This window comes from Physella acuta, unplaced genomic scaffold (assembly GCF_028476545.2).
Source record: "Physella acuta isolate Inbredline_101_S28 unplaced genomic scaffold, ASM2847654v3 ptg001558l, whole genome shotgun sequence".
Lineage (NCBI taxonomy): Eukaryota > Metazoa > Mollusca > Gastropoda > Physidae > Physella > Physella acuta.
Genome location: NW_026733072.1, coordinates 116,649 through 143,687, shown reverse-complemented (window position 1 = coordinate 143,687; position 27,039 = coordinate 116,649). Strand labels below are relative to the sequence as shown.

General features: G+C 42.3%; 1 protein-coding gene across 1 annotated transcript; it reads left to right on the top strand.

The window, feature by feature from the left end:
• LOC131928861 (GAS2-like protein 1) lies at positions 1–27,025 on the top strand. The gene is made up of 8 exons (XM_059285008.1): positions 1–694; positions 2,182–2,307; positions 7,821–7,958; positions 9,054–9,188; positions 23,163–23,270; positions 24,208–24,304; positions 25,001–25,505; positions 26,802–27,025. The coding sequence occupies exons 1-8, from the start codon at positions 329–331 to the stop codon at positions 26,893–26,895; spliced, it is 1,569 nt and encodes a 522-aa protein (XP_059140991.1). The 5' UTR covers positions 1–328; the 3' UTR covers positions 26,896–27,025.
• Positions 27,026–27,039: the final 14 nt, after the last annotated feature.

The window sequence follows — 27,039 nt, the reverse complement described above, 5'->3', positions numbered from 1 at the left end:
GAAGTCACAGCGGCGCTTTTAGAAATCATCTTCCAAAATTTTTCAGTCTTCGACTTTGAGGGACCCCCCCTCCCCCTCCTAACTTTCTTCACCCGCCCCTGAACTGAGAGGAGAATACCCCGTTGTATAGTCGTGTCAAAGCCAGGGTATCGTCGGCCCGTCTCATCGAGCGATGCAGTATCGATGCCATCGCCGCCGACATACTTGGCAATGAACTCGGAGTTTCCGACGCTGTACTCGACTACCTCAGTTTCCTAAAAAAAAAATGTTTTCCGAGTCCGATACCGCCGCACGCTCCGGCTTGGAATGATCGGTAGACGCGGCCATAATGTCCTCTGACAGCCCGGGGATGTACTCGAAGATATCCCACCAGCTAGCCGAAGGTCAGTGCGGCCTTCACCTTGGCAAGGACGGCCAGCGCGAGTTCAAGGACTCTGGGTACTACGTGAGCACCAGCGATGGTGCCAGCACGTGCAGCAGCAGCACCACCGAGGCGGGGGACTTTGAGACGGGGACCTTGCTGGTGCTCGAGCCGAAGTCCCTGCGGAGCTTCACGACCAACGACGAGTACCTGTACGCCATGAAGGAGGACCTGGCCGACTGGTTCTCCTGCCTGTACCAGACCGTCATCTCGGCGGAGAGTTTCTTCGCCGCTCTCGAGACGGGGGTCCTGCTGTGTAAGCACGCCAATAAGGTCAGTGCCTGGGGTTGTCGGTCTTGTACATTTCTAGAGTTATTTCCCTTAGTAACAATATTTGGGAGGGGGGGGAGGTAAGAAGATCGAAACCGAATGAATCTTGTTGTGTAAGCACGCCAATAAGGTCATTAACATTATATTTGTGGGAGAGGGGATCGAAGCCGAATGGTGACTGGGATCTTTTATAAGCACGCCAATAAGGTCAGTGCCTGGCTTGTCGTTCTTGTGACAACAGTATATAGGAGGGGGTTTCTTTCTTACTTTTTAGTAACTATATTTGTGTGTGGGGGTCTAATCCAGATAGGAGTTATCGGGGTAAACACCCCAATAATTATTGCCTTATATCGGGGGGGGGGGGAGGGGGAAACATTTTTTTGTTACAATATCTTTCTGGAGCGGGGATCTCTCTTATTTTTTTGGCTACAATGTATTGGGTGGGTGGGGCTGGAATCGAAAGAAAATGTAGAGGTGGTTTCATTGTGCCTGGCTTATCGTTCCTGTACGACCCGCGCAATGTATTATAGTAACCGTATATAGGGAGCATCTAACTTTTTTTTAGTAACAAAATATTTTGTTTGAGGGGTGGGGGGGGGGGATCAAAGCCAAATTGAGATTGGAGTTTGTGGGGTGAATACACCAATAAGGCAAGTGCCTGAGTTGTCGTTTTTTTTTTGTTTTTTTTTTTGTACGCTTCGAGTTACCTCTCTTATTTTTGAGTAGCAATATATTATAGTGGGGGGTGGAATCGAAGCCAAATGGATATCGTGGGATCTAGTTTCTTAAGCACGCCAATAAGGTCTGGGAAGGTTTGTCGTTCTTGTAGCAGCAATATATTGGGGGGTGTTATTACTTTTTTTTACTATATTAGTGGGGGGGGAGGGGGGGTCAAAGCCGAATCGAGATAGGAGTAGGTGGTGTAAACATACCCATAAGGTCAGTGTCTGGGTTGTCGTTCTTGTACGTTTCTAGAGTTATTTCTCTTAGTAACAAAATATTTGGGGGGGGGGGGGAGATCGAAACCGAACGGAGGTGGGAATCTTGTTGTGTAAGCACGCCAATAAGGTCAGAGCCGGGGCTAGACTTTTTGTACGTACGCTCCCAAACTTATTTCTTTATAGTAACAAAATATTGGAGGGAGGGAGGGAGGGGTGGACCTCAATGGATGCGAGGAAAAATTAATAAAGATATAGACCTATGTTGTAGATACGTCTAGATGTTGAACACGTATTTGATTCACGATAAACTGAAGTAAGCGTTTGAGTAATGGTATCAGATATAACATGTAGCTTTTGTAATATTAGATTGTGTTTAAAAGACTCACTGTAATGTTTCTTTTGTAAGACATAGTTGAACGACTTTTACCATGACAATGTTACTATTGTTAGACACGGTTGAATGACTTTTACAATGTTCCCCGTGTAAGACACGGTTGAATAACTTTCACAATGTTACTCGTGTAAGACACGGTTGAATGACTTCCACAGATGCAAGAGTACGCGAGACAGCGGCGAGAGAAAGGCGAGAGTCTAGAGATGAAGTCTTACTTTATCAGGTCAATACCAGAGGGGAACGTGGCCTTCAGAGAGGGAGTTAAACCTGAGACCTTTCAGGTGAGTTAAACTTGAGACTTTAAGTTAAACCTGAGACCTTTCAGGTGAGTTAAACTTCAGACTTTAAGTTTAACCTGAGACCTTTCAGGTGAGTTTAACCTGAGACTTTTAAGTTAAACCTGAGACCTTTCAGGTGAGTTTAACCTGAGACTTTTTGTTAAACCTGAGACCTTTCAGGTGAGTTAAACCTGAGACCTTTAAGTTAGACTTCTCAGGTAAGAATAGAGTTCATTACCACTCAGTACTTCTCTATAACATATCAATCGGTATTTATAATATAAAATACCAGTAGATATTTCTAAAATAGAATACCAGCAGGTCATGTAATATGAAATAATAGTAGGTCTTCTAATATAGATGCCATTACTAGTGTCAGTGGGACAATAGTATACAGTATCGATATTAGCATGACCTGTCCCTCTTCTAGCCTGTGGCAGTGGTACATGGGGACAAACACTAATCGATGGACCATTGAGTCAAATTTAATGTCTGTATAGTGTTGGATGCATCCATTGAGTCAAATGTAATGTCTTTATAGTGTTGGATGCATCCAATGAGTCAAATTTAATGTCTTTATAGTGTTGGATGCATCCAATGAGTCAAATTTAATGTCTTTATAGTGTTGGATGCATCCATTGAGTCAAATTTAATGTCTGTATAGTGTTCGATGCATCCATTGAGTCAAACGTAATGTCTGTATAGTGTTGGATGCATCCATGGAGTCAAATGTAATGTATGTATAGTGTTCAACAAAAGACATTTCATTTAGTTATAACTTGTATTAGATTTAAAAACCAATGTACCCGAGTTAGTCTGCCAATAACCGAGGACATTAGAAACATTGCAGTCAGGCTAATGGACGCGACAATTTCTTAAAATACGGCCTTCAGATCGTGGCTCTGATGAGTTATTGATCTTTGGAGGATTTTTTTAAAACTTTCACCTGATAACGGAATATTTTTTTTAAAATCGAATTTCCGTGAATAATAAGATTTTGATTTTGTGATTAAATTATTAGTTTTTTTTTATTGTTATGCCAATCAGTATTTATGTTGTTTCATGTCATAGTTTTTTTTTATCAGCATGTATATGTATAGTTAAATGCAACTTGACTTAAGAATTAGCTGTATAACAACAACAAAAAATATCGTTGCATCGTGAAACTATTTTGTGAGGTTGTGTTTAATATAACTGTATAAAAACTATTCCTGTCATTTGATTTAGTAGCATTGTAAAAATAAAACATATTACCCCCCCCCCCCCCCCCCACCCGGGTTTAAGGTTAACTTTTAAAACCATGCTGTATAAAAAGTATTCCTGGCATAGAGTAGCATTGCAATGAAACATTTTCCTCCAAGTTTATAGTTTACGTTTAAATCAGAGCATTAGCGTCCACCTAACTCAACCACTGAAGCAGCTTCACCTCCATTACTCACCATCACGGCCGGGAACTTCCGGTTTCCGTGAGATTGAAGGGTTTAAAATGCCGGCTCCATTCAATGCCGTGAAGTTTGAGACGGGGGGGGGGGATAAAACTATTGCCGATTGTGGTTACGTTCTGATTGCTGTGCCCATTTTTTTTCAAGGGGTCGAGCAGTTAACTGGCAACTATGATTTGCGGCAAACCCCCCCCCCCCCCCCTTCCATCCCCCATCCTTCCTACGTAACATTTAGTAAAACCGAGGAAGAAGTACACTATTTGATGCGATTTAGAAACAAAAACTATTTGTTGTATGTGTAGAGGAGGGCATGGAGTTAACAACTTGAAGGATATACTGAGGCATATACAAACAACTTAAGCCCAAACTCCCTAATATTCATGAAATTGACTGAAATAAACCCATGTCCGATGATTATATCGCAATTTTGAGATCTGTCTCACGAGTTTTGAAGAGAATGAGAATAAATCAAGGTGACATGGTAAAGCTCTTTCCTCAATGGCCTTGACCTTCACTAATGTTTGCCGGTGCTGTAAGATCACCGGCAGGAATTGTTTTCAGTTGTCAAATGATCCGCGCCATTGTCGTACGGTAGGTTCGTGTTCCCTGTAGCATGCTAGGTTTGTGCTGTCTGTAGCACGCTAAGTTTGTGCTGTCTGTAGCACGCTAGGCTCGTGCTCTCTGCAATACTCGAGGCTTTCGTTTGTTCATGGCAAAGCATCTGTTTTCTACTTACGGGTAGCTGACTAGTATGTAAGATCTTTAAAAATTTTAAAAATTCCATGTCGTGGAAAATAAAACTGAACACACGCTAAAGCATAGCGCCTGGTGCTCCATTAGCACCCTGACACACTAAACACATGCTAAAACAGGGCGCCTGGTGCTCCATTAGCACCCTGACACACTAAACACATGCTAAAACAGGGCTCCTGGTGCTCCATTAGCACCCTGACACACTGAGCACATACTAAAACAGGGCGCCTGGTGCTCCATTAGCACCCTGACACACTGAGCACATACTAAAACAGGGCGCCTGGTGCTCCATTAGCACCCTGACAAACTGAGCACATACTAAAACAGGGCGCCTGGTGCTCCATTAGCACCCTGACACACTGAGCACATACTAAAACAGGGCGCCTGGTGCTCCATTAGCACCCTGACAAACTGAGCACATACTAAAACAGGATGCCTGGTGCTCCATTAGTACCCTGACACACTGAGCACATACTAAAACAGGGCGCCTGGTGCTCCATTAGCACCCTGACACACTGAGCACATGCTAAAACAGGGCTCCTGGTGCTCCATTTGCACCCTGACAAACTGAGCACATACTAAAACAGGATGCCTGGTGCTCTGTTATCACTGCTCACATCTCCACCCACCGGCTGTTACATCACGTCTATAAATAGACTGTCCGTTAAATCGATACGTTTATTTGCTTGAAATATCACACACCGGAGGGGGGGGGGTGTCAGACTGTTGGATACAACCTCAACCTGGTTGGTTGGCTTAGATCAGGGGTCTCCAAACTACGGCCCGCGGGCCAGATGCGGCCCGCGAGGTCCTCTCATCCGGCCCGCGGCGATCCTTTTGTCCACGGAATAAATGTTTGTTAGAGATGGCTGAGAAACTATGCCCAGAAAATTCAAAACAATTTGAAAATGTAGCTATGGGTGCAAATACCATTGCCCGCCGTGTTGCAGACATTGATGAAAATATTGTGACTCAAATAGGGAAAAATACAAGCAAGTTTCGCAATATTTTAATTGTAATGAATCAGTTCCTGGACAGCTGTTCCACATCTCAACTGCTTGTGTTCATTAGAGGTGTGGGTGAAGGCATAAACATAACACAAGAGCTGGCTTCCCTGCATAGAATGTATGGCACTGTTACCGGAGAGAATATAGATAGTTCAGAGACATGTTAAAAGATAGAAACACAGAATCGCAAGATTTACCATATTTCACAGCAGTAAGATGGCTAATTTGCGAGAAATTTTTCTGAGCAGAGTATTTAAGTTAAAAAAGGAAAAGGTGACTTCCTTGAAAGTAAAGGCAAGCCACAAGCTGATGTACTTACTGTCTGATGAAGAGTTGGTATAGATATGCTGCAAACATAACTAGTCATTTCAATTTTCTGAACCTAAAACTTCAAGAGATGGAAATTTATTTTCTGATCTATACACCCACCTAAAGGCTTTCAGATCCAAACTTGTCATGTTTTTGGAACAAGTGCAGGCTAACAACTCGACACACTCTCAGTAGTGCAAGGTCTTTATGACTGAAGCAACCACTGAGTTCCCCACGTCATTTGCATACGAGATCATCAACGACCTCCAGCTGCAATTTCAATAGCAGTTTTCTGACTTGGATTCAAAGGCAGAAAAAAGTGAGACTGTTTCAGAACCCATTTGAAGCAAATGTGGCCAGTTGGAAAGGTGAACTGCAGCTGGAGGTCATTAGAGACACGTTCAAAGAAGGGCGGGTAGGTTTTTATAAGTTTTTGCTGAAGGAATATTTTCCTAATATTAAAACTTTTTCATCAAAGTACATTTCAAATTTTGGAACAAGATACCTGTGTGAACAAATATTTTCAAGATTGAAATACGTGAAGAATAATTTGAGAGCAAACTTGGACCTCGAGTGGGTTGTTGGCCACCGACAGTGTTCTTTCAGACTTTTTTCTCCTGGGGGGGGGGCACACTTGAAATTTGTATATATTTCAATATAAATTGTATTTCGTTAAGGGGGGGACGGTACAAGTTCTTCGAGGGGGGGGGGGGGCGCTACCACCCCGAAGAGATGTCTTGAAGAAAATCTGGCCCCCGAACTGATATTTGATAGTTAATGCGGCCCTCGGACGGAAAAGTTTGGAGACCCCTGGTTTAGATTGTTGGTCCAACCCCCCTTCCCCCCCCCCCCCCCCCCACCTCTGGACGACAGTGAAAAAAACATATTTTCTATTAAAATGTATTTTTAACCTCCCTCTCCTGGAAAAAAAAATATTATGAAAGAAACCCAAAAAATCATCTTAAAACGGGTACTCGTTAGAGCTGGGTGGACTCAGACGCACCTTTTTAACTCAAGCCATTTGAATCGTGCCCGAGGCTTGTAACTAAAAGCAATCCACTTTTTTTATTGTGACAAGTGGGGATAGCTAGCGAACTCTTCAGCCAAGGCTAATTGTATTTTTATTTTAGTTTTACGCTATACGATCTATTGAAGAAATAATTTAAGAACGCATTAAAATCTACAATTTCGAAGCCACGATTTATATTTTCGGATCAACTGCAAATTTTTTTAGAACCCCTGTTTACAGTTACAAAGTCACCGTCTACCCAATCGTTTCGGTTATCTCAAGATGTCAAATCTGATTGGCGGCTCCATCAGTTGACGTCACGGATCTCGATGAGGATATCTGATATGTTTCAATTCCCCTTTAGTCGATTTTCTTATTAATTTTCTTATTTGTATGTATTTATTTACTTACTTAATTACTTATTTACTTATTTACTTACTATTTTGTTTATTTGTATGTTTTTTTAATTTATTTATCTATTTAGTTAGGGCCTATCTATTTTTATTTATTTATTTATTATGTGTTTACTAATTTGTTTAGTTATTTATTTGCTTATTTATTTGTTTATTTATCTATTTATTCATCTACTTATTTATTTGTTTATCTGTTATCTATTTATCTATTTATTTGTGTATTTATCTATTTATTTTATATATATATATATATATATATATATATATATATATATATATATATATATATATAAATATATATATATATATATATATATATATATATATATATATATATATATATATATATATATATATATATATATATATATATATATATATATATACATTTATTTATTTATTTATGTATTTATTTATTTATTTACTTATTTATTTATTTATTTACTTATTTATTTATTTACTTATTTATTTATTTATTTATTTAATTTATTTATTTCTTTATTTATTTACTTACTTATTTACTTATTTATTTATTTATTTACTTATATATGTATTTATTTATGTATTTGTGTATACTCCACAGGCGCGAGACAATGTCTCCAACTTTATATCGTGGGGGCGGCAGATGGGGATACCGGAAGTCCTCAGCTTTGAGACGGATGACCTTGTGCTCAGGAAGAATGAGAAGAGCGTCATCCTGTGTCTGCTGGAGATTGCCAGGGTGCGTGGTTGTTGTTGTTTGTCCGTAGTTGGTGTATGTCGGATGTTGGTGTTTGTCCGTAGTTGGTGTATGTCGGATGTTGGTGTTTGTCCGATGTTGGTGTTTGTCGGATGTTGGTGAATGGCGGCTGTTGGTGTATGGCGGCTGTTGGTGTATGGCGGCTGTTGGTGTATGGCGGCTGTTGGTGTATGTCGGATGTGGGTGTATGGCGGCTGTTGGTGTATGGCGGCTGTTGGTGTATGGCGGCTGTTGGTGTATGGCGGCTGTTGGTGTATGGCGGCTGTTGGTGTATGTCGGATGTGGGTGTATGGCGGCTGTTGGTGTATGGCGGCTGTTGGTGTATGGCGGCTGTTGGTGTATGGCGGCTGTTGGTGTATGGCGGATGTTGGTGTATGGCGGCTGTTGGTGTATGGCGGCTGTTGGTGTATGGCGGCTGTTGGTGTTTGCCGGATGTTGGTGTTTGCCGGATGGTCGGATGTTGGTGTATGGCGGCTGTTGTTTTGCTGTTGTTGTTGTTGTTGAAAGTCGGCCTTTGTTGAATGTTGGCTGTTTTTAATCTGCATTTGTTTTATGTCGGCTGTTGTCTTGTGTCGTCTGTTGTGATAACTAACTTTGGCGTTCTGTCACCGCCATACATGTCCCCAATGTTTCCCAACATGTCCCCCATGTATCCCAACATGTCCCCCATGTATCCAAACATGTCCACCATGTATCCCAACTTGTCCATAATATAGCCCAACATGCCCCCAATATACCCCAACATGCCCCCAATATAGCCCAACATGTCCCCCATGTATCCCAACATGTACCTACCATGTGTTTGCCCTTGCAGGTGGGGGGCAAACTTGGGATGCTGGCCCCATGTATCCCAACATGCCCACCCCCCTCATGTATCCCAACATGTCCCTACCATGTCTGTGTTTGCCCCTACAGGTGGGAGCCAAACTTGGGATGCTGCCCCCCCCCCCATGTATCCCAACATGTCCCTACCATGTCTGTGTTTGCCCCTACAGGTGGGAGCCAAACTTGGGATGCTGCCCCCCCCCCCCCATGTATCCCAACAAGTCCCTACCATGTCTGTGTTTGCCCCTACAGGTGGGAGCCAAACTTGGGATGCTGGCGCCGACCCTGGTCCAGATGGAGGAAGAGATTGACGCCGAGCTAGCGGGGGAGGAGCCCAAGCCACAGGTCCAGATAAAGACCTGCGACATGAGGTCTTTGGACGAAAGGGTAGGTCACGTTGTCTTGTTGGGGTCAGGCTTTTGGGGGTCTTACTGGGGTTGGGCTTTTGGGGTCACGGGGTCTTAGTGGGGTCGGGCTTTTGGGGGTCTTACTGGGGTTGGGCTTTTGGGTGTCACGATGTCTTACTGGGGTCGGGCTTTTTTCGGGGGGCGGGTGGTCACAGGGTCCTATTTTGGTCGGGCTTTTGGGGGTCTGTCTGGTTTTGGAAAAGATGGAATCTAACTGGGGTCTTTGAGAGGTGGCAGGGTCTTTACGGGGTCGAGCATTATGAGATGATGGGGTCGGGTTTTGGTTGAGTGTATGCAGGGGTCGGGTACTTTGTGTGCTGAGTGTCGGGTCGTGTCTACGGAACTACTCTAATACCTCCTTAAACCTCTTACTTACCTTCTTGCACTTAGGGATTATACTTTTAAAGACCAAGGTTCGATTCAGTGTTTCTTCTTGACTTTTTTCTCCGGGAAGGCACTTATTTTCGGGGGGGGGGGTCAACATTTTTCGGGGGGGGTGGGGGCGGACACTAGTAAAAGTGTATGTTTACTATATAAATCTCGTTAAATATCCCCCCGAAGAGACGCCTGGAAGAAACTCTGGTTCGATTTATGTTTAAACTCTTACTTTTGGTTTATTTCCTTTCTGTTCTGATCAAGGCTAGTAGATTGTCATACCATAATGTTCACTAGCCTGGTATAGTAGGACCTCCTGCGCAGGTGTCTGTGCACTAGATAGCCATTCGTTAAACGATATCAACAGCTGGCGTTGTTTGAATATGGTTTGAAAACACATCGCGTATTGGGTATAAAATTACTTTTTTATTTTTAGACACACGTTTATTCCACAGATGCATTAGTTGCTCTATGCATTTTATCTCTATTTTCTTTTTCCAATTTAAATAAATAAATCTCCATTTTCTAATTATTTTTTTTATTTCATTTTTTTCTCTCTCTCTAGCTATCCGCCAATCGTTCTAGTTTTTCATCCAAATGTCACATGACCTTTGATTCCATGAATAGCGTGGGTCGATTTGCCTCTCTGTAACCCAATAATGTTTGTTTTTAAATCGGGTTTTCCCCCAAAGTCTTGTGTTGGCTAGTGCGCATGTCATGTTTCCCCTGATGGCGGGTGTCAACATTACGTCATAACACCCCCGTCTTTAGTTCCTGACCATGACACCAGAGCCGTGCGCCTGCAGGGTGGGGCACCAGAACCGGCCCAGACGTGAAGTTATGATTCACCCGTCCAGATCGATCTGTTGTCCAAAGTTTAAGAGTTGGTCCTAATACAGTCATCTTGCGTTGAATATATTTGTTGTCCAAAGTTTAAGAGTTGGCCCTACTACAGTCATCTTGCGTTGAATATATATGTTGTCCAAAGTTTAAAAGTTGGCCCTAATACAGTCATCTTGCGTTGAATATATTTGTTGTCCAAAGTTTAAAAGTTGGCCCTAATACAGTCATCTTGCGCTGAATATATATGTTGTCCAAAGTTTAAGTTGGCCCTACTACAGTCATCTTGCGTTGAATATATATGTTGTCCAAAGTTTAAGTTGGCCCTAATACAGTCATCTTGCGCTGAATATATCTGTTGTCCAAAGTTTAAGTTGGCCCTAATACAGTCATCTTGCGTTGAATATATATGTTGTCCAAAGTTTAAGTTGGCCCTAATACAGTCATCTTGCGCTGAATATATCTGTTGTCCAAAGTTTAAGAGTTGGCCCTAATACAGTCATCTTGCGCTGAATAATGTAGTCAAGGACTGGTCTAAATGCAGACGAAGGTTGCTGTCTGATTATTTATGAGTGCTTATATTTTGGGACTAGACTGTTCCAAAGTTGGACGAAGGCTGCTATCTCTTCTGACAAAAGCAGCTCAAACTTCAGGCGGAAGACCCTGTTAAGTTCTGGGAAACGAACAAAACTATTAGAAAAGATAGCAGTATACAGTAATACTACATGTACTAGTTTGGTTGACAGAACTTTTACCTACTGTATACGGTATGCATTGACCTCAGTTGATTGTTTATATTTTATTAGTGACACGCATTTGTTTTTATCTAAGTTGTTTAAAGCGCTCTCTTAACTTTCAAGTTGATGGGTTCTGTGTTTATTATTTTCTGTGAAATCTTGTCTTCATTTCCTATTTTTGTGTGTGTACATTCAGCTATAACATTTCAACAACTGTTATAATTCGCTATTGGCCTATAACACTTATACTGTATTGTCTGCATGTTATACATGAATATTGTCCTCTTATAGACCCCAACCAATCTTCCTAACTTAGCATAATTTACTGTCTTTAAATTCTGAACGTCGCTTCATTCGATTTTATTTTATAACCCTAAAAAACGTAACAATAACAATCAATTTAAACAGCTGTAAAGTTGCAAGCATTTTTTTTTTAAATTTGAAATCTCAAGTCATGTTTATTAATCAGATGCAGGGTTGTGTTTGTAACAAAAGTTTCTATTGGGTTGTATTTGTAACTCTATTGGGACGTGTATTTGTAACGAAAGTTTCTATTGGGTCTTGTATTTGTAACGAAAGTTTCTATTGGGTCTTGTATTTGTAACGAAAGTTTCTATTGGGTCTTGTATTTGTAATGAATGTTTCTATTGGAAAATGACTGGCCCCCACCGTTATCACCCCGCCACCAAAGGTTTTCGCTTTTCCCATAACTTGACCTGATGAACATCCCTTAACCTAGCGAGACGTGAATCAATTGATTGATTGGGAAATGTTGGCCGGTGGTAGACGTATACCAGGCCTAGTCTGGTCTGTAGATTGGGAGATACACATGCTATATTATGGACTATTTTTTTTTTGTAAGACGGCGTAGGCCATTGGTAGAGCATTTTGACTGCTACCCCGAAGGTCTCGAGTTCGAATCTTGATTCGGACTTGTAACTGCCGGATGTTCCTAATGTCGACCCTGCTCACGTTAGAGAAACGAAAACGACTGAGCATGCCGAGGTCATTGAAATGGATGAACTCTACTTCATCTCCCCATGTGTCTTGGTCACGAACGGGCAAGGTTATTTTTTTCTAAACAAGCTCTATTAAATACGTTTTAAAATACATTGTCCTTGCAATTGTTTTCCCTCATTTTAACAATCTCCCATGTTATTTTCTTTTTCTCTAGAACGTCGTGTTACAACAATTATTAGCAGCCACCTAAACTGTTTTTTTTTTAACTAAAAAGAAATCCTATCGACTATTCCGGGAGACTTTGAGTGTGTCATTTAAATACATTTCCATTCTAATCGGTGTACGGTAACGACCTGTCCCCCCCCCCCTCCACCCCTTGTTTAACTGTAAGCTAAAACTCGATTCTTTACCGTACTAAACCTTGCATATGGTTTGTGATCTAGTTAGATAGTATCTATCATTTCAACTTGAGGAGTAGATCGAAGTACATCTTCCCCTCAGGCGCATGCCATAGATTATAGTTACATGACACATTCAGTTGTTAATCCCCTCTACCCCCCCCCCCCCCCCCCCCCCCACACACACACACGTTCAGTCATAGACCATAGTTACATGACACATTCAGTTGTTAATCCCCTCTACCCCCCCCCCCCCCACACACACATGTTCAGTCATAGACCGTAGTTACATGACTACATTCAGTAGCGACCCCCCTTCACCCCCCATACACACACACTCATGCTCTCATAGACCGTAGTTATATGACTACATTCAGTAGCGACCCCCCCCCCCCCCCCCATTAACACACACTCATGCTCTCATAGACCGTAGTTATATGACTACATTCAGTAGCGACCCCCCCTTCCCCCCTCTCACACACACACACTCATGCTCTCATAGACCGTAGTTATATGACTACATTCAGTAGCGACCCCCCTTCCCCCCTCTCACACACACACACACACTCATGCTCTCATAGACCGTAGTTATATGACTACATTCAGTAGCGACCCCCCCACACACACACACATTCTGTCACAGACCTTGATTACGTGACTACATTCAGTCCACCCCCCCCCCCCCCCCCACAACCCCACCCACTCTGCCAACTGATTGGTTCCACAGATTGGCACTGGTAGTTCTGTCTAGTTAGCGGATTGTTTCCTATGATGGTGAGTGAGGGGGGGGACTCATATCGATCTATATGCTTGATTGATTGCCTTGTAGCCGACTCAAATGTACGTTCCTGGTAAATCTCAGCTTATTCGCTAAGTACTTTATCTCCTTTTTTTAGTACAAGAGAGTACTTTGATGAGAAATTATTGCGACAAGTTGACGAACTTAATGTCGTTAAATTACAATAAATTGTCACGCCATTTTATAAATTGTGTTCATATAAACAAGTCCTAGTTACGTTTTATTTTGACAGCCTGATGTTTGAATAAAAAATAAAACGTTGTTGGCGTGTTGAGGGTGTTGGAGGCGGGGTGACGGTGGGGGTGGGGTGGTGATGAGGATGGTTGGAGTGGTGATGGTGAGGGGAGTGCTTATTGTGACAACCTCCTCCTTGACAGCCCCCTCGTCTTTGAACCACTCTCCCCTTTCACAGCCGCCCCCTTCCCCCTTAACAACCCTCATGCCCTTTACAACCCCCTTCACAACCTCTTACCCCCTCACAGCCCCCACCGCCCTTCCCCCTTCACAACCCCCATGCCCTTTACAACCTCTCCCCCTCTCCTTAACAATCCTCTCTTTACAGAATTCAAAAGACATGTGAAATCAGACTGATTTATAACATGCCGTATTCTTTTAGGTAGGCTTTGGAAAAGTTTAAGGGTGTTTTCGTGGATTTATTGTGCTGGGGGGGGGGGGGGGGGGCGAGAGAGTTGATTTATATGTACCAAGGGAGGCTACTAATATATTAGGGAGGGGGGGTGTGATTTAGATGTACCAAGGGAGGCTACAAGTATATCAGGCTGACTCTATCGATTAGCAAGAGTTAGTTCTCCCTTAGTCATTAACCTTATAGGTTAATGTCCGTTCTTATCTGTGTTACTATCTAAACGTGTCACATGTATTCACCTCCATCTCTCTTTCTTTCTCTCTCTCTCTCTCTCTCTCTCTCTCTCTCTCTCTCTCTCTCTCTCTCACTTTCTCTCTTTTTTCTTTCTTTCCTTCTTACTTTATTTTAGTTTACAATGAATTTTTACATAAATTTTCCAAGCAGCTTATGCGTATTAGATCGACATATTTCAAACCAAAAAAAAAAATGGGCATGCAATCCATACAGATAGAGTTTTTGCACTAATCTTAATTTCATTACTGGCATCTGTAAGGGGAATAATTAAGTTCCCCATGCATGAGTTCTATCCCTTTCTTTTAAAACACTCCTTAGTGTCTGTTGCTTTGAGGTCTCTCAAATATATTTGTTCTTCTTCACTTCTCTTACACAATGTTTACATCGTAAATTAAGGAATTCGGGCGTTAAAGGGTTAATACAGTTGTTGTTGTTGTTGTTTTTTGTCTCACAGTCTTTGATGGTTCATTTGTACATTTCAACCTTCAGTATTTATTTATACTTGGGATATGTTCCATCGTTATTTCAGTATACATTTAGAGTTGTAATAATTTCCGTGGTACTTTTAACATTCACAGTTTAGCTACACTTGGGACATGTTCCATTTTGCATTTAGTATTGAGCTCGAAAAATGATTTGTTCCGTTGTTTTCTATAATTTTTAGATTTTTCATGAACAGATGTTCGCACAGCGTTTATCGGACCCCCCCCCCCCCCCCTCTTTTCCAACCATCCAAATTGTTTTGTCTGATCCACAACAAAACGAACTGATAATTTTTTTTTCATTGATGGTCTAGCCCGTGTGGTCGTCCATTATCGTGCTACGTTGTTGATTGTCCACATATGGTCCCGCGGCAGTCCCGCTGTTTGACCATCAATAGGGCCGTCCATAATCGTACAGTGTTGTTGATTGTCCACATATGGTCCCGCGGCAGTCCCGCTGTTTGACCATCAATAGGGCCGTCCATAATCGTACAGTGTTGTTGATTTTCCACATATGGTCCCGCTGGTTGTGGCCGTCCATAATCGTACAGTGTTGTTGATTGTCCACATATGGTCCCGCGGCAGTCCCGCTGTTTGACCATCAATAGGGCCGTCCATAATCGTACAGTGTTGTTGATTTTCCACATATGGTCCCGCTGGTTGTGGCCGTCCATAATCGTACAGTGTTGTTGATTGTCTACATATGGTCCCGCTGTTTGACCATCGTGTGGCCGTCCATAATCGTACAGTGTTGTTGATTGTCTACATATGGTCCCGCTGTTTGACCATCGTGTGGCCGTCCATAATCGTACAGTGTTGTTGATTGTCTACATATGGTCCCGCTGTTTGACCATCGTGTGGCCGTCCATAATCGTACAGTGTTGTTGATTGTCTACATATGGTCCCGCTGTTTGACCATCGTGTGGCCGTCCATAATCGTACAGTGTTGTTGATTGTCTACATATGGTCCCGCTGTTTGACCATCGTGTGGCCGTCCATAATCGTACAGTGTTGTTGATTGTACACATATGGTCCCGCTGTTTGACCATCGTGTGGCCGTCCATAATCGTACAGTGTTGTTGATTGTCTACATATGGTCCCGCTGTTTGACCATCGTGTGGCCGTCCATAATCGTACAGTGTTGTTGATTGTCTACATATGGTCCCGCTGTTTGACCATCGTGTGGCCGTCCATAATCGTACAGTGTTGTTGATTGTCTACATATGGTCCCGCTGTTTGACCATCGTGTGGCCGTCCATAATCGTACAGTGTTGTTGATTGTACACATATGGTCCCGCTGTTTGACCATCGTGTAGCCGTCCATAATCGTACAGTGTTGTTGATTGTCCACATATGGTCCCGCTGTTTGACCATCGTGTGGCCGTCCATAATCGTACAGTGTTGTTGATTGTCCACATATGGTCCCGCTGTTTGACCATCTTGTGGCCGTCCATAATCGTACAGTGTTGTTGATTGTCCACATATGGTCCCGCTGTTTGACCATCTTGTGGCCGTCCATAATCGTACAGTGTTGTTGATTGTCCACATATGGTCCCGCTGTTTGACCATCGTGTGGCCGTCCATAATCGTACAGTGTTGTTGATTGTCCACATATGGTCCCGCTGTTTGACCATCTTGTGGCCGTCCATAATCGTACAGTGTTGTTGATTGTCTACATATGGTCCCGCTGTTTGACCATCGTGTGGCCGTCCATAATCGTACAGTGTTGTTGATTGTCTACATATGGTCCCGCTGTTTGACCATCGTGTGGCCGTCCATAATCGTACAGTGTTGTTGATTGTCCACATATGGTCCCGCTGGTTGTGACCGTCCATTAGTGTGCAGTCGGTGGAAATTTTTATGATTGATCGCTTTGTGCGGGATGTATATTAGGTTGATTTGGGAACTTAACACTCTTTTGTGGGTGTGGGACGACGGGGGGGGGGGGGGTTAATTGAGTAAAGCGTAATTCGGTTAGGGTGTAGAGAGGGGGTGGGGCGGCAAACGTGTTTATTGTTCCATCTGCGGTATAATTTGTTTTATCACAACTCTAAAAACGGTCTGTTTGTTGATGGGGTGAGAATGGAATGGGGGGGGGGGGGGGGGGTGTGATTTAGCTGTACCAAGGGAGGGTACAGGCTGGCTTCCGCTAAAAATTAATTACTGCGGGTCGGCGTGGTCGGGTTGGTAAAGCTCGTGGTTGCTAAATCGAAAAGTCGCGAGTTCGATCACCCGGACAGACAGCTGGGGACACAACGCATCTAGGAGAGAAAACCAAAATCAAACAACAGCTGCCTTGTTGATTGTTTTTTGTTGGGCAAAGGCTGTAGAAGCAAATCCAAAAAGAAAAATCAGGCTGAAATCTGAGTCACCGGTCTATTGGGCGCATAACAAGTTGACATGAACATTAATTACGTCGGATGAAATACCTTCCAACATTACAAGTAAGAACGAAGAAGAAGAAGCATTAATCACTATAGATCCTAAGTTTTGTCAACGCCTCAACCTTCGCCTGAAACATAACAGTAAACCTCCGAACGGTCACAAAAGCCAGTCAACCTTTAGACAAGTTACTGAACGCGCACAATTTCCTCAAACGTTTTTGTTTGCTGTTTCTTCTGAAGAACCGCCAGTTGTGCACACACTTCTCGCGTTAATTATCTCCAGGCCTTGAGCGAGGGCTTTTTTTTTAAAGAAAGGCTTTTTGTTTTTAATTGAGATTTTCAAGAAAATCAATAACGGCCCAACTTTGTGTTTCTGGGAGAGAAAAATGAAATGTAGGCGGAGTAATCTGTGTTTTAATTAGCCTTGGGGAAGTGAGTTGCCTGGGTGTGGACGTGTGGGCATGACGCGAGCAATGTCCGGATGGTCAGTGTGGAGGTCTTGGGGGTTGTCTTGTGGGTCAGGGTCTTGTTGGTTATCGAGTGGGTCAAGATCTTGTGGGTTGCGCTGTGAGTCTGGGTTATGCGGGTTGTCCAATGGGTCAGGGTCTTGTGGGTCTTTTATCATGCAATTTGTATCGTAAGTCTTTTATCATGCGGGTTGTCTTGTAGGTCTTTTATCATGCGGGTTGTCTTGTAGGTCTTTTATCATGCGGGTTGCCTTGTAGTTCCTTTATTATGTGGGTTGTCCATCTAATAATCCCTGAGACCCTGGTTGTCAAATAAGTCATCATGACCTGCTTGAGAAAGCTGAAGTCGGCGGTGACGTGGAGAGCGCTTGAGATGACTGAGAGACGCACGGCTCACAAAACATGCCGGACAGCTAACTCTTTTACCGTGTACAAGTGCTAAAAACATTTCTGTAACGACTTTCACTTAAGCAATCACACACACACACACACACACACGCGCGCGCGCGCAAAGTTCAAAGATTTAATCCTTCTGTAACAACTTGTACTTCTAAAATTACACTTTAAAAATTACACTTTTAAAATTACACTTTTAAAATTACACTTTTAAAATTACACTTTTAAAATTACACTTTTAAAATTACACTTTTAAAATCACACTTTAAAAATTACACTTTTAAAATCACACTTTAAAAATTACACTTTTAAAATTAAACTTTTAAAATTACACTTTTAAAATTACACTTTTAAAATTACAATTTTAAAATTACACTTTTAAAAATTACACTTTTAAAATCACATTTTTAAAATCACACTTTTAAAATTACACTTTTAAAATTACACTTTTAAAATTACACTTTAAAAATTACACTTTTAAAATTACACACAAAACAGTCAACGAGTGAAATGATGACGTTAATAGCTGTGGGGGTTAAATAAATAAAATAGGCAGCAAACGTAACATTTCGAGACTTTATACCAAGTTATCGCAAGCAGTTCTCGATTAAATGCTACTCTGGAGATAATAGTTATTTAATTCAGCTTTTTTTTTTCTTTGATATTCTCATGTTTTTACTTTGTTTTAGTGTAATCGATAACTTCATGGCATTGTGTTCCCATTTTGTGTTTTAAAAAAAAAATTCTGTCTTAAGCCACTCGGGTTAATCAAAGCTCACGATTAAAATCCGAATTTAGTTAGTTGGATTAATGGAATAAATTTACGAGAAAATATGCATAATGTAATGAATTCCCTGTTAATGCGATTAGATTGAGTTTTCATCACGTGGTTTTATTAGATATTTGCTTAATGATAAAATTGTCTTTATTTCGACAAATTTTTAATGGTTTATAAAGAATTTTGTACCACTATTGTAGAGGTACCGTGTGCAAACAAGTACTCTTTAAACTGTTCTAAAATGTTCTGTTGTTCCTCCTGCAAACTCCTGAAATTTGTTTTCAACTGGGGTCAATGAACCCCGATTGTTTCTGGTGTTGTGGAGCCGATGTTTCCTATGGTGGACCTCGTGACACCTTTTATACAGACACTTTTTTAAAAATTGCCTCAGACATGTAATTAACTGCGTTAGTTTGCCTTGTTCGCTATAGTATTACAGTTTTCATCATCGGCTTGTGAGGACTGATACAGATTTACAATAGTAATACTTCTTTCTGGCATGTACTTTTATTCATTTAAGATAGTTTACTTATACATAATACAAAACGTCTAATTTCACTTTGTTTTCCTTAGTCACCGCAGTTCGTCCTAATCACACGCATATAAAAGCCTGTTTGGGGTGGGGTGAAACGAGTGATACAAATAAAATTTACCTAGAGTGACTTTCTAAACATAGAATATGATGTTCTCTTTTTGACTAGTTTTGCGGTCAGCCCTGTTTTCAAATATAAGTATAGGCCTATAGCAAGGCCATATTTTTGCTAGTATTTTTAACACTAATTTTTAACAAGTTTAGTTTATCCCGGTTTTAAAGTACGAAATAACATTTCAATCCTGCTCGATTTTATTTTTTTATAAACAAGAGTAGCTTCCCTTTACTAAATGTTTGTGGTCTTTGTGTCAAACTTTATTTTTAAACCATAGCTGCCACCCCTACTGAATCTTAATGCCCTTTAATTCAACCTTATTTTAAACAGGAGTACCTGGCCCTTACTAAATGTTAATGCCCTTTGATTCAACCATATTTTTAAACAAGGGTAGCTGACCTGACCCTTACTAAATTCTAATTCTATTTGAGTCGAGCCTTATTTCGTATTTCACATTGTGTCTGACCTACAATTGGGGTAGAAAATTCGATCACTATGCTAGTCGCATACGTCGGTCGCACGTCGACTCACCCCACCCCCTCTTTCTCCCCCCCCCCCCCCCCTTCACACGAGACCTGGCTTACTCTAGCAGACGTGAAGTGTTAACGAACATAAAACCGTTAATAAGATTGGGTAGTGTCCCTTTGATAGACCCACACGAGTTGTCCCTCCACTCACACTGTAGCTACCGAGGTATGTTTGGAGTTGTCGGCCCTGTTTTCAGAGCGAGGCTGGATCTTTACTCTGACAACAGATAAAGAGTTGATATTGTTGAATCTGTTGTTGTAGTGATGGGTGGAGTGGAGTGTTGTATCTGTTGTTGTAGTGATGGGTGGAGTGGAGTGTTGGACACCACAGCCACAGTTGCGTATAAACCTAAGTATCACGTAACCGGCTGTACAACAGCAGTGTTGTGATGTTCATCCAGTAATGTCGGCAAGTGTTGGGGGACTGGGGTAGTCAAAAAGTAGTCAAAAAAGTAGTCAAAAAAGTAGTCAAAAAAGTAGTCAAAAACTACGCTCAGCTTAGAAGTTGGTCGTTTACTTGGCTAGCTGCTGTAGAATTCGGTAGTTTACTTGGGCTAGCTGCTGTTGGACTAGCTGTTTTAGAAGTTGGTCTTTTACTTAGGCTAGCTTCTGTAGAAGTTGGTCTTTTACTTGGGGTAGCTCCTGTAGAAGTTGGTCTTTTACTTGGGCTAGCTGCTGTAGAAGTTGGTCTTTTACTTGGGCTAGCTGCTGTAGAAGTTGGTCTTTTACTTGGGCTAGCTTCTGTAGAAGTTGGTCTTTTACTTGGGCTAGCTGCTGTAGAAGTTGGTCTTTTACTTGGGGTAGCTCCTGTAGAAGTTGGTCTTTTACTTGGGCTAGCTGCTGTAGAAGTTGGTCTTTTACTTGGGCTAGCTGCTGTAGAAGTTGGTCTTTTACTTGGGCTAGCTTCTGTAGAAGTTGGTCTTTTACTTGGGCTAGCTGCTGTAGAAGTTGGTCTTTTACTTGGGGTAGCTCCTGTAGAAGTTGGTCTTTTACTTGGGCTAGCTGCTGTAGAAGTTGGTCTTTTACTTGGGGTAGCTCCTGTAGAAGTTGGTCTTTTACTTGGGCTAGCTGCTGTAGAAGTTGGTCTTTTACTTAGGCTAGCTGCTGTAGAAGTTGGTCTTTTACTTGGGCTAGCTGCTGTAGAAGTTGGTCTTTTACTTGGGCTAGCTGCTGTAGAAGTTGGTCTTTTACTTGGGCTAGCTGCTGTAGAAGTTGGTCTTTTACTTGGGCTAGCTGCTGTAGAAGTTGGTCTTTTACTTGGGCTAGCTGCTGTAGAAGTTGGTCTTTTACTTGGGCTAGCTTCTGTAGAAGTTGGTCTTTTACTTGGGCTAGCTTCTGTAGAAGTTGGTCTTTTACTTGGGCTAGCAGCTACAGAACTTGGTCTTTTACTTGGGCTAGCTGCTGTAGAAGTTTGTCTTTTATTTGAGCTAGCTTGAGACATTAGAAGAATTTGCGCTCGCTGGAAAAATGGTCAAGCTCGACAACTTAGTTATCGAGACGTCATGAATGGAACTTGAAATAGGATCTTTAGCACTCTACGCTTGTTACCAAAGCGACAATTCCATACGTAGGGTTTTAAGTGAAAAACTATCCTTGTTTGAAGACAAACTCTGTATTTTATATCATTTTTGTATAATGACATTATTAAAATTCTCAATTTTAAAACAAATATATTTAAAACAAATATTGTATTATTATCTGGACATTTTTGTGTCTAAAATTGTTTCAATAAATACATTCTAATGCACCCAATGTTAAATTAACAAAAAATGAGGTCCATTATTGGCGTGTTGGGAGATATTCATTGTGCTGATTTTATTGGATATAAACTGGGGCGGGTGGGGGAGGGAGGGGTTAAGTGAGAATTTGTGGGTGGGTGGGGGAGGGAGGGTTTAAGTGAGAATTTGTCCTCTAATGAAGGAAATGTTTTCAGGATTTATGGAGCTGTGGAAACAAATTAGGTCATGAAACCAGTTTTTGCCGGTATTGCTTTCATTTCCACGAAAGTGTGGATGACCGCTATCGTCATCTCTATAATTATTGTAAGGACGGCCGTTATATTATCACGCTGTTATAACTGTATGGACGGCCGTTATAATATCACGCTGTAATAATTGTATGGACGGCCGTTATAATATCACGCTGTATTAATTGTATGGACGGCCGTTATAATATCACGCTGTAATAATTGTATGGACGGCCGTTATAATATCACGCTGTATTAATTGTATGGACGGCCGTTATAATATCACGCTGTTATAATTGTATGGACGGCCGTTATAATATCACGCTGTATTAATTGTATGGACGGCCGTTATAATATCACGCTGTTATAATTGTATGGACGGCCGTTAATTCTCTGTTATAATTAAATCGACAACAGCTACTACCTTCATCAAATGATTGTTGATTGTTCCCTACTGATTGTATTAAAAGAGACGGCTATCGTTTCCCGACAAGGGCGCTAATCCACTGTGGCTGTGCTAACACGATCCTATATCTCGCAGACCTAGCAGCACCCTAGTCCCTCATCACGTGACCCAGTCGGTAGCGGATCGTATGCCACTGTACCATTGATTTGCATAAGCCTCAAACACGATCGTAAAGAACGCGTTGGTACCGGGACGTGGTGGGAGGGGGCGGTGTAGGGGGGGGGGGGGTATCCGAGGTCAACCAGGCAATGACCGTTTAAATGGTGAAACCCAAAAGAATTAGCTCAACACAAACTTCAACTTTGGTATAAACTTGGGCTGGGAAAAAACACTAGGCTCAGTACGTTGATTGTAAATGTACTGAATTTAGTAATAGATGATAAGTGCAATTGATCTACATAGATGTGTTAAAAGTATAATCTTTTTGTGGTGGGGAAAAGTGTGCATCTATTAGAAAATGTACGAGATGAGCTATTTGGTGGGAGTAGTTGTTGTTTTAACACCTATGATCTCATTGATCGACCAATCAACCACCCCCCCCCCCCCCCCACACACACACATACCTTCCCCCACTCGTTCGGTGTTGATATCAACTGGTCCATGTTCTCTTCAGCAATATCATAGTTTGAGGTCTAGTTTACTATAGTTTTATTTTATTCATGTTGTATAAAAACTGGGTAGAAGGGTGGATAGGCTCAAAATTTGCTTTAACCCAACGCCTTGTATGAAACCACCGTCTCCTAACCTAGACTATTCTGTCTAACTCTGGTGTTGTTAACTAACCTTAACTCTGGTGTTGCTAGCTAACCCTAACTCTAGTGTTGCTAACTAACCTTAATCCTACCTCGACAGGTCCGTGATTTGATCCAGCGCTGCACCTGTCCTATACAGTTTCCCATGATCAAAGTTGGAGAGGGAAAGTACAAAATCGGAGATTCCCGGAGTCTCATCTTCGTTCGGGTAAGTCCGATTGACTTTTTGGTAATGTTCTTCGGTAGCAAGGTCTACACCCCTCCAACCTTTGTGTTTGGTCTTATTTTCGGACAAGCCCTAATCTAAGTATGTAAATGTCGATACCGGACAATACCCCAACATTTTTTTTTTATCTTTACTTCAACCGTTACCAAAACAACATTCTCACAAAGACCCGAACACACAAAAGCACAAGAATAGCCACCTTTTATTACATATTTTAGACCCATTAAAGCTTCATTTTAATTGGAAATTTTTTTTAATTTAAAAAATTCTTCAATTATCCCATTGTGTTTTTATCGGCATTCTAATGCAATCATTTTAGTGGGGGAGGCAAGCTGAATTCTAATTTCTTTTAGCAAATAAACAAACACATTTCTTTTGCGGTTTTTTGTTTTTGTTGGGTTCTTTTTTTTTCTAAAATCAATGACGACAGCTCCTGGCTAAGCTCTTTTTATTAGTTAATTGGTTTTTGAAAATTATACTCTAAACAATTAGCACTATTGATAGTTTTTTTAAATTGTAAATATGTGGCATTGGGTGATAGACAATCAATGGCCCTCATGTATGATACAATGGCCGATGATATAAAATCGATACTAGTGTGTATGGTAAAATGGCCGATGTCATCGTCAGCACTGTTTGATACAATGACCGGTGGCAGTTTGTATTATACATAGGCCGATGGCATAATACTCGACAGCAGTGTGAATGATACAATGGCTGATGTATGATACAATGGTCGATGTATGATACATTGGCCAGTGCCTGAGTTCCCGTGATTCAATAATTGTGCTGTGTCTTTAAACAAAGATATCTGATCATGTCCTGTGTGTGTCTCTGATACAAATAATTGTATTGTAACTTTGATAAAAGACCTTTTTGTACACGATTCCTCATCTCCTGTGTGTTAAATTTTTTTTAGATTTTGAGAAACCACGTGATGGTCCGTGTGGGTGGAGGATGGGACACGCTGGAGAACTATTTAAACAAGCATGACCCCTGCCAGTGTAACTATAGGGGTGAGTACTGAATACGAGGGGGGTAGGGGCAGGGCAAAGACCGGAACTTGACAGTTTTACAACTACTTTGACAACACGACATTTACTTTCATAACTGCTTTATAACTAACTACTATTTTGACAGCTACATAGACAACAACTTTGGCAACCAGAAACTACTTAGAGAACTACTTTGAATACTGATTTTCAAACATTCATACCTCTATCTACTATCATGCCTAAATAGTATTTCTTTCACTACGAAAAGCTCACCGATTCTGATTACCCTCTGTACTGAATATGATAAACACTGCCACTGTCACTTTCTGTATGAATGACTTTTGTTACGTTCCTATTAGACATACTTCATTACAGCTTTTTCCCTCATCTTTTCTCCACATTATTTCGCCCACACCTTTCCCTTACACAATTACCCCCACTTCTCCCCTCCCTCACTTTCCTCCACACACACACACACATTTCGCCACATACATTTCCCCTACTTCCCGCACATTTCACCCCACCTTTCCCCCCATTTCCCCACACACAAATTTCCCCCACACACACTTCCCCCACCCCCCACACTCCCCGCAAAACACACATTTCCCTACCCACATTCCCCCACTAACTCCCCCTTCCTACACACACTTCCCCCACACACACTTCCCCCCACACTTAACTCCCGCATAAAACCGCTCTCTGCTTTACCACCCACAGGCCACCGCGGCAATACCAACCCTGTCTTTCAATCAGCCTCCAGCCAACAACGTCGTCCCTCGACCACCATCACCCGCCCACCTGCCCCCAACACCCCCACCTCACCCAGACGCGCCCCCAACACGGCGCCACCCCCGGAGAGATCCTCATCCCCTCAGACAACCGCGCCACCCCCCAGCAACTCGCGGGCCAAGAGCCCCACCCTCATCATCTCCAGACACAACCCTGGCTCGGGCAAGACGTCCCAGCCCAATTTTAAAGTCAGCCGGACTGCTACTGCGCCCCATGAAACGAGTTCGAATCCTCACCACACCGCCTCCAACCAGCCCACTCGCTCCAGCTCGCCGGCCTTGACCCGACTGAGGAGCCCGTCGCCCTTGAACTCCCCGAGTCGGCTGGTCAAGTCGTCCAACTCGTCCCCGCTTCACAGCAGAGGCCGAAGCTCCGAGCAGCTGGACAGGCTAAAGACGCTTAGAAATGGATCCTCAGCAGCATCTATCAGCAGGTATGTCTCGATCTTTGGCCTGGTGTGTGTAGTCGGGTTAAAGGACTTGGTGATGTTTTTGAAATATTGATATCGGAGAGGGGGGGTATGTAGTAGTTGCTGGGGCATGGGTGGTGGTCAGTAGTTTAGGGGGCTTAAATGGTGGTCAGTAGTTTAGGGGTCGTAGATGGTGGTCTGTAGTTTAGGGGTCGTAGATGGTGGTCTGTAGTTAATGGGGCTTGTGTGGTGGTCAGTAGTTAAGGGGGTTTTGATGGTGGTCAGTAGTAGCGGGGGCTTGGATGGTGGTCAGTAGTTGATGGGGCTTGTGTGGTGGTCAGTAGTAGCGGGGGCTTGGATGGTGGTCAGTAGTTGATGGGGCTTGTGTGGTGGTCAGTAGTAGCGGGGGCTTGGGTGGTGGTCAGTAGTAGCGGGGGCTTGGGTGGTGGTCAGTAGTAGCGGGGGCTTGGGTGGTGGTCAGTAGTAGCGGGGGCTTGGGTGGTGGTCAGTAGTAGCGGGGGCTTGGATGGTGGTCAGTAGTAGCGGGGGCTTGGGTGGTGGTCAGTAGTAGCGGGGGCTTGGATGGTGGTCAGTAGTTGAGGGGGTTTTGATGGTGGTCAGTAGTAGCGGGGGCTTGGATGTTTTTCAGCTGGAAACCTTAGTAAATATGATGAAATAGAATCTGGAAAATACAATAGAAGGGTGGCTTCAAGACTAACTTGAAGGCTATTTCTTCAATTAATGTTCGTAACTAGGTGTGGTGGTATTCACCAGTTAGATGTAGTCATCACCAACTACCTGTGATGGTATTTACCAGTTAGATGTTGTGGTAATGTCGAACTACCTGTGGTTTTCGTCACATAGAGCATAGATAGGGCACCAGACAGTTGAAGACAGAGTAAAAAAGTGGAACCTTTATTTTACTACCAGACACAGGCCACGGTTAAAAGACCTGCCCACGTGATCATCTCTTGCCCACGTGATCCTCTCTGTACTTTTTACCTCTTATTTGATATAATAAGGATCATTTACTGTAGGTAGTAATATACTTGTATCAATGATTAGTCACTTGGTTACTGTCAATGAAACCAGGAATATTTACTGCAGGCAGTAATATACGAGCAGCAAATAGTCTACTAGTCTACTTGTTATTGTCAAAGTAATCAGGACCATTTACTGTAGACATTATTTAACAATCATCAGTATGTCCTTCATCTGTTATCACAGTATAACACAATACACATGTTTTATCTTCGCGTTATGATGAACAACTCCTTTACAAATATCACGTTGACCTTTAACCCATCACCATTTCCGCAGTGAGTTTGACGAAGAACTAGCCTTCAAAGAAAACCATCTCCACTACATGGACGTGAGCTCACAGAACGGGTACGACCACCCACCCATCCACTAGTCTCCCCTACGTCTTTACCTAACAACTGCACGTCTTTCTTAGATCACTCGCAGAAATGTACCCAGCATCGCCTCTCAACCTAACCCGAATGCCGCTTGCGCTTTTTATTTCCTTAAAATAAAAACTGACCCATGCCTTATATTG

Coding starts and splice junctions, on each gene's coding strand:
- LOC131928861 (XM_059285008.1), top strand. CDS start 329: ATGTCCTCTGACAGCCCGGGGATGTACTCGAAGATATCCCACCAGCTA. Junction 695..2,181: donor TGTGTAAGCACGCCAATAAG/GTCAGTGCCTGG, acceptor TGACTTCCACAG/ATGCAAGAGTACGCGAGACA. Junction 7,959..9,053: donor GTCTGCTGGAGATTGCCAGG/GTGCGTGGTTGT, acceptor TTGCCCCTACAG/GTGGGAGCCAAACTTGGGAT.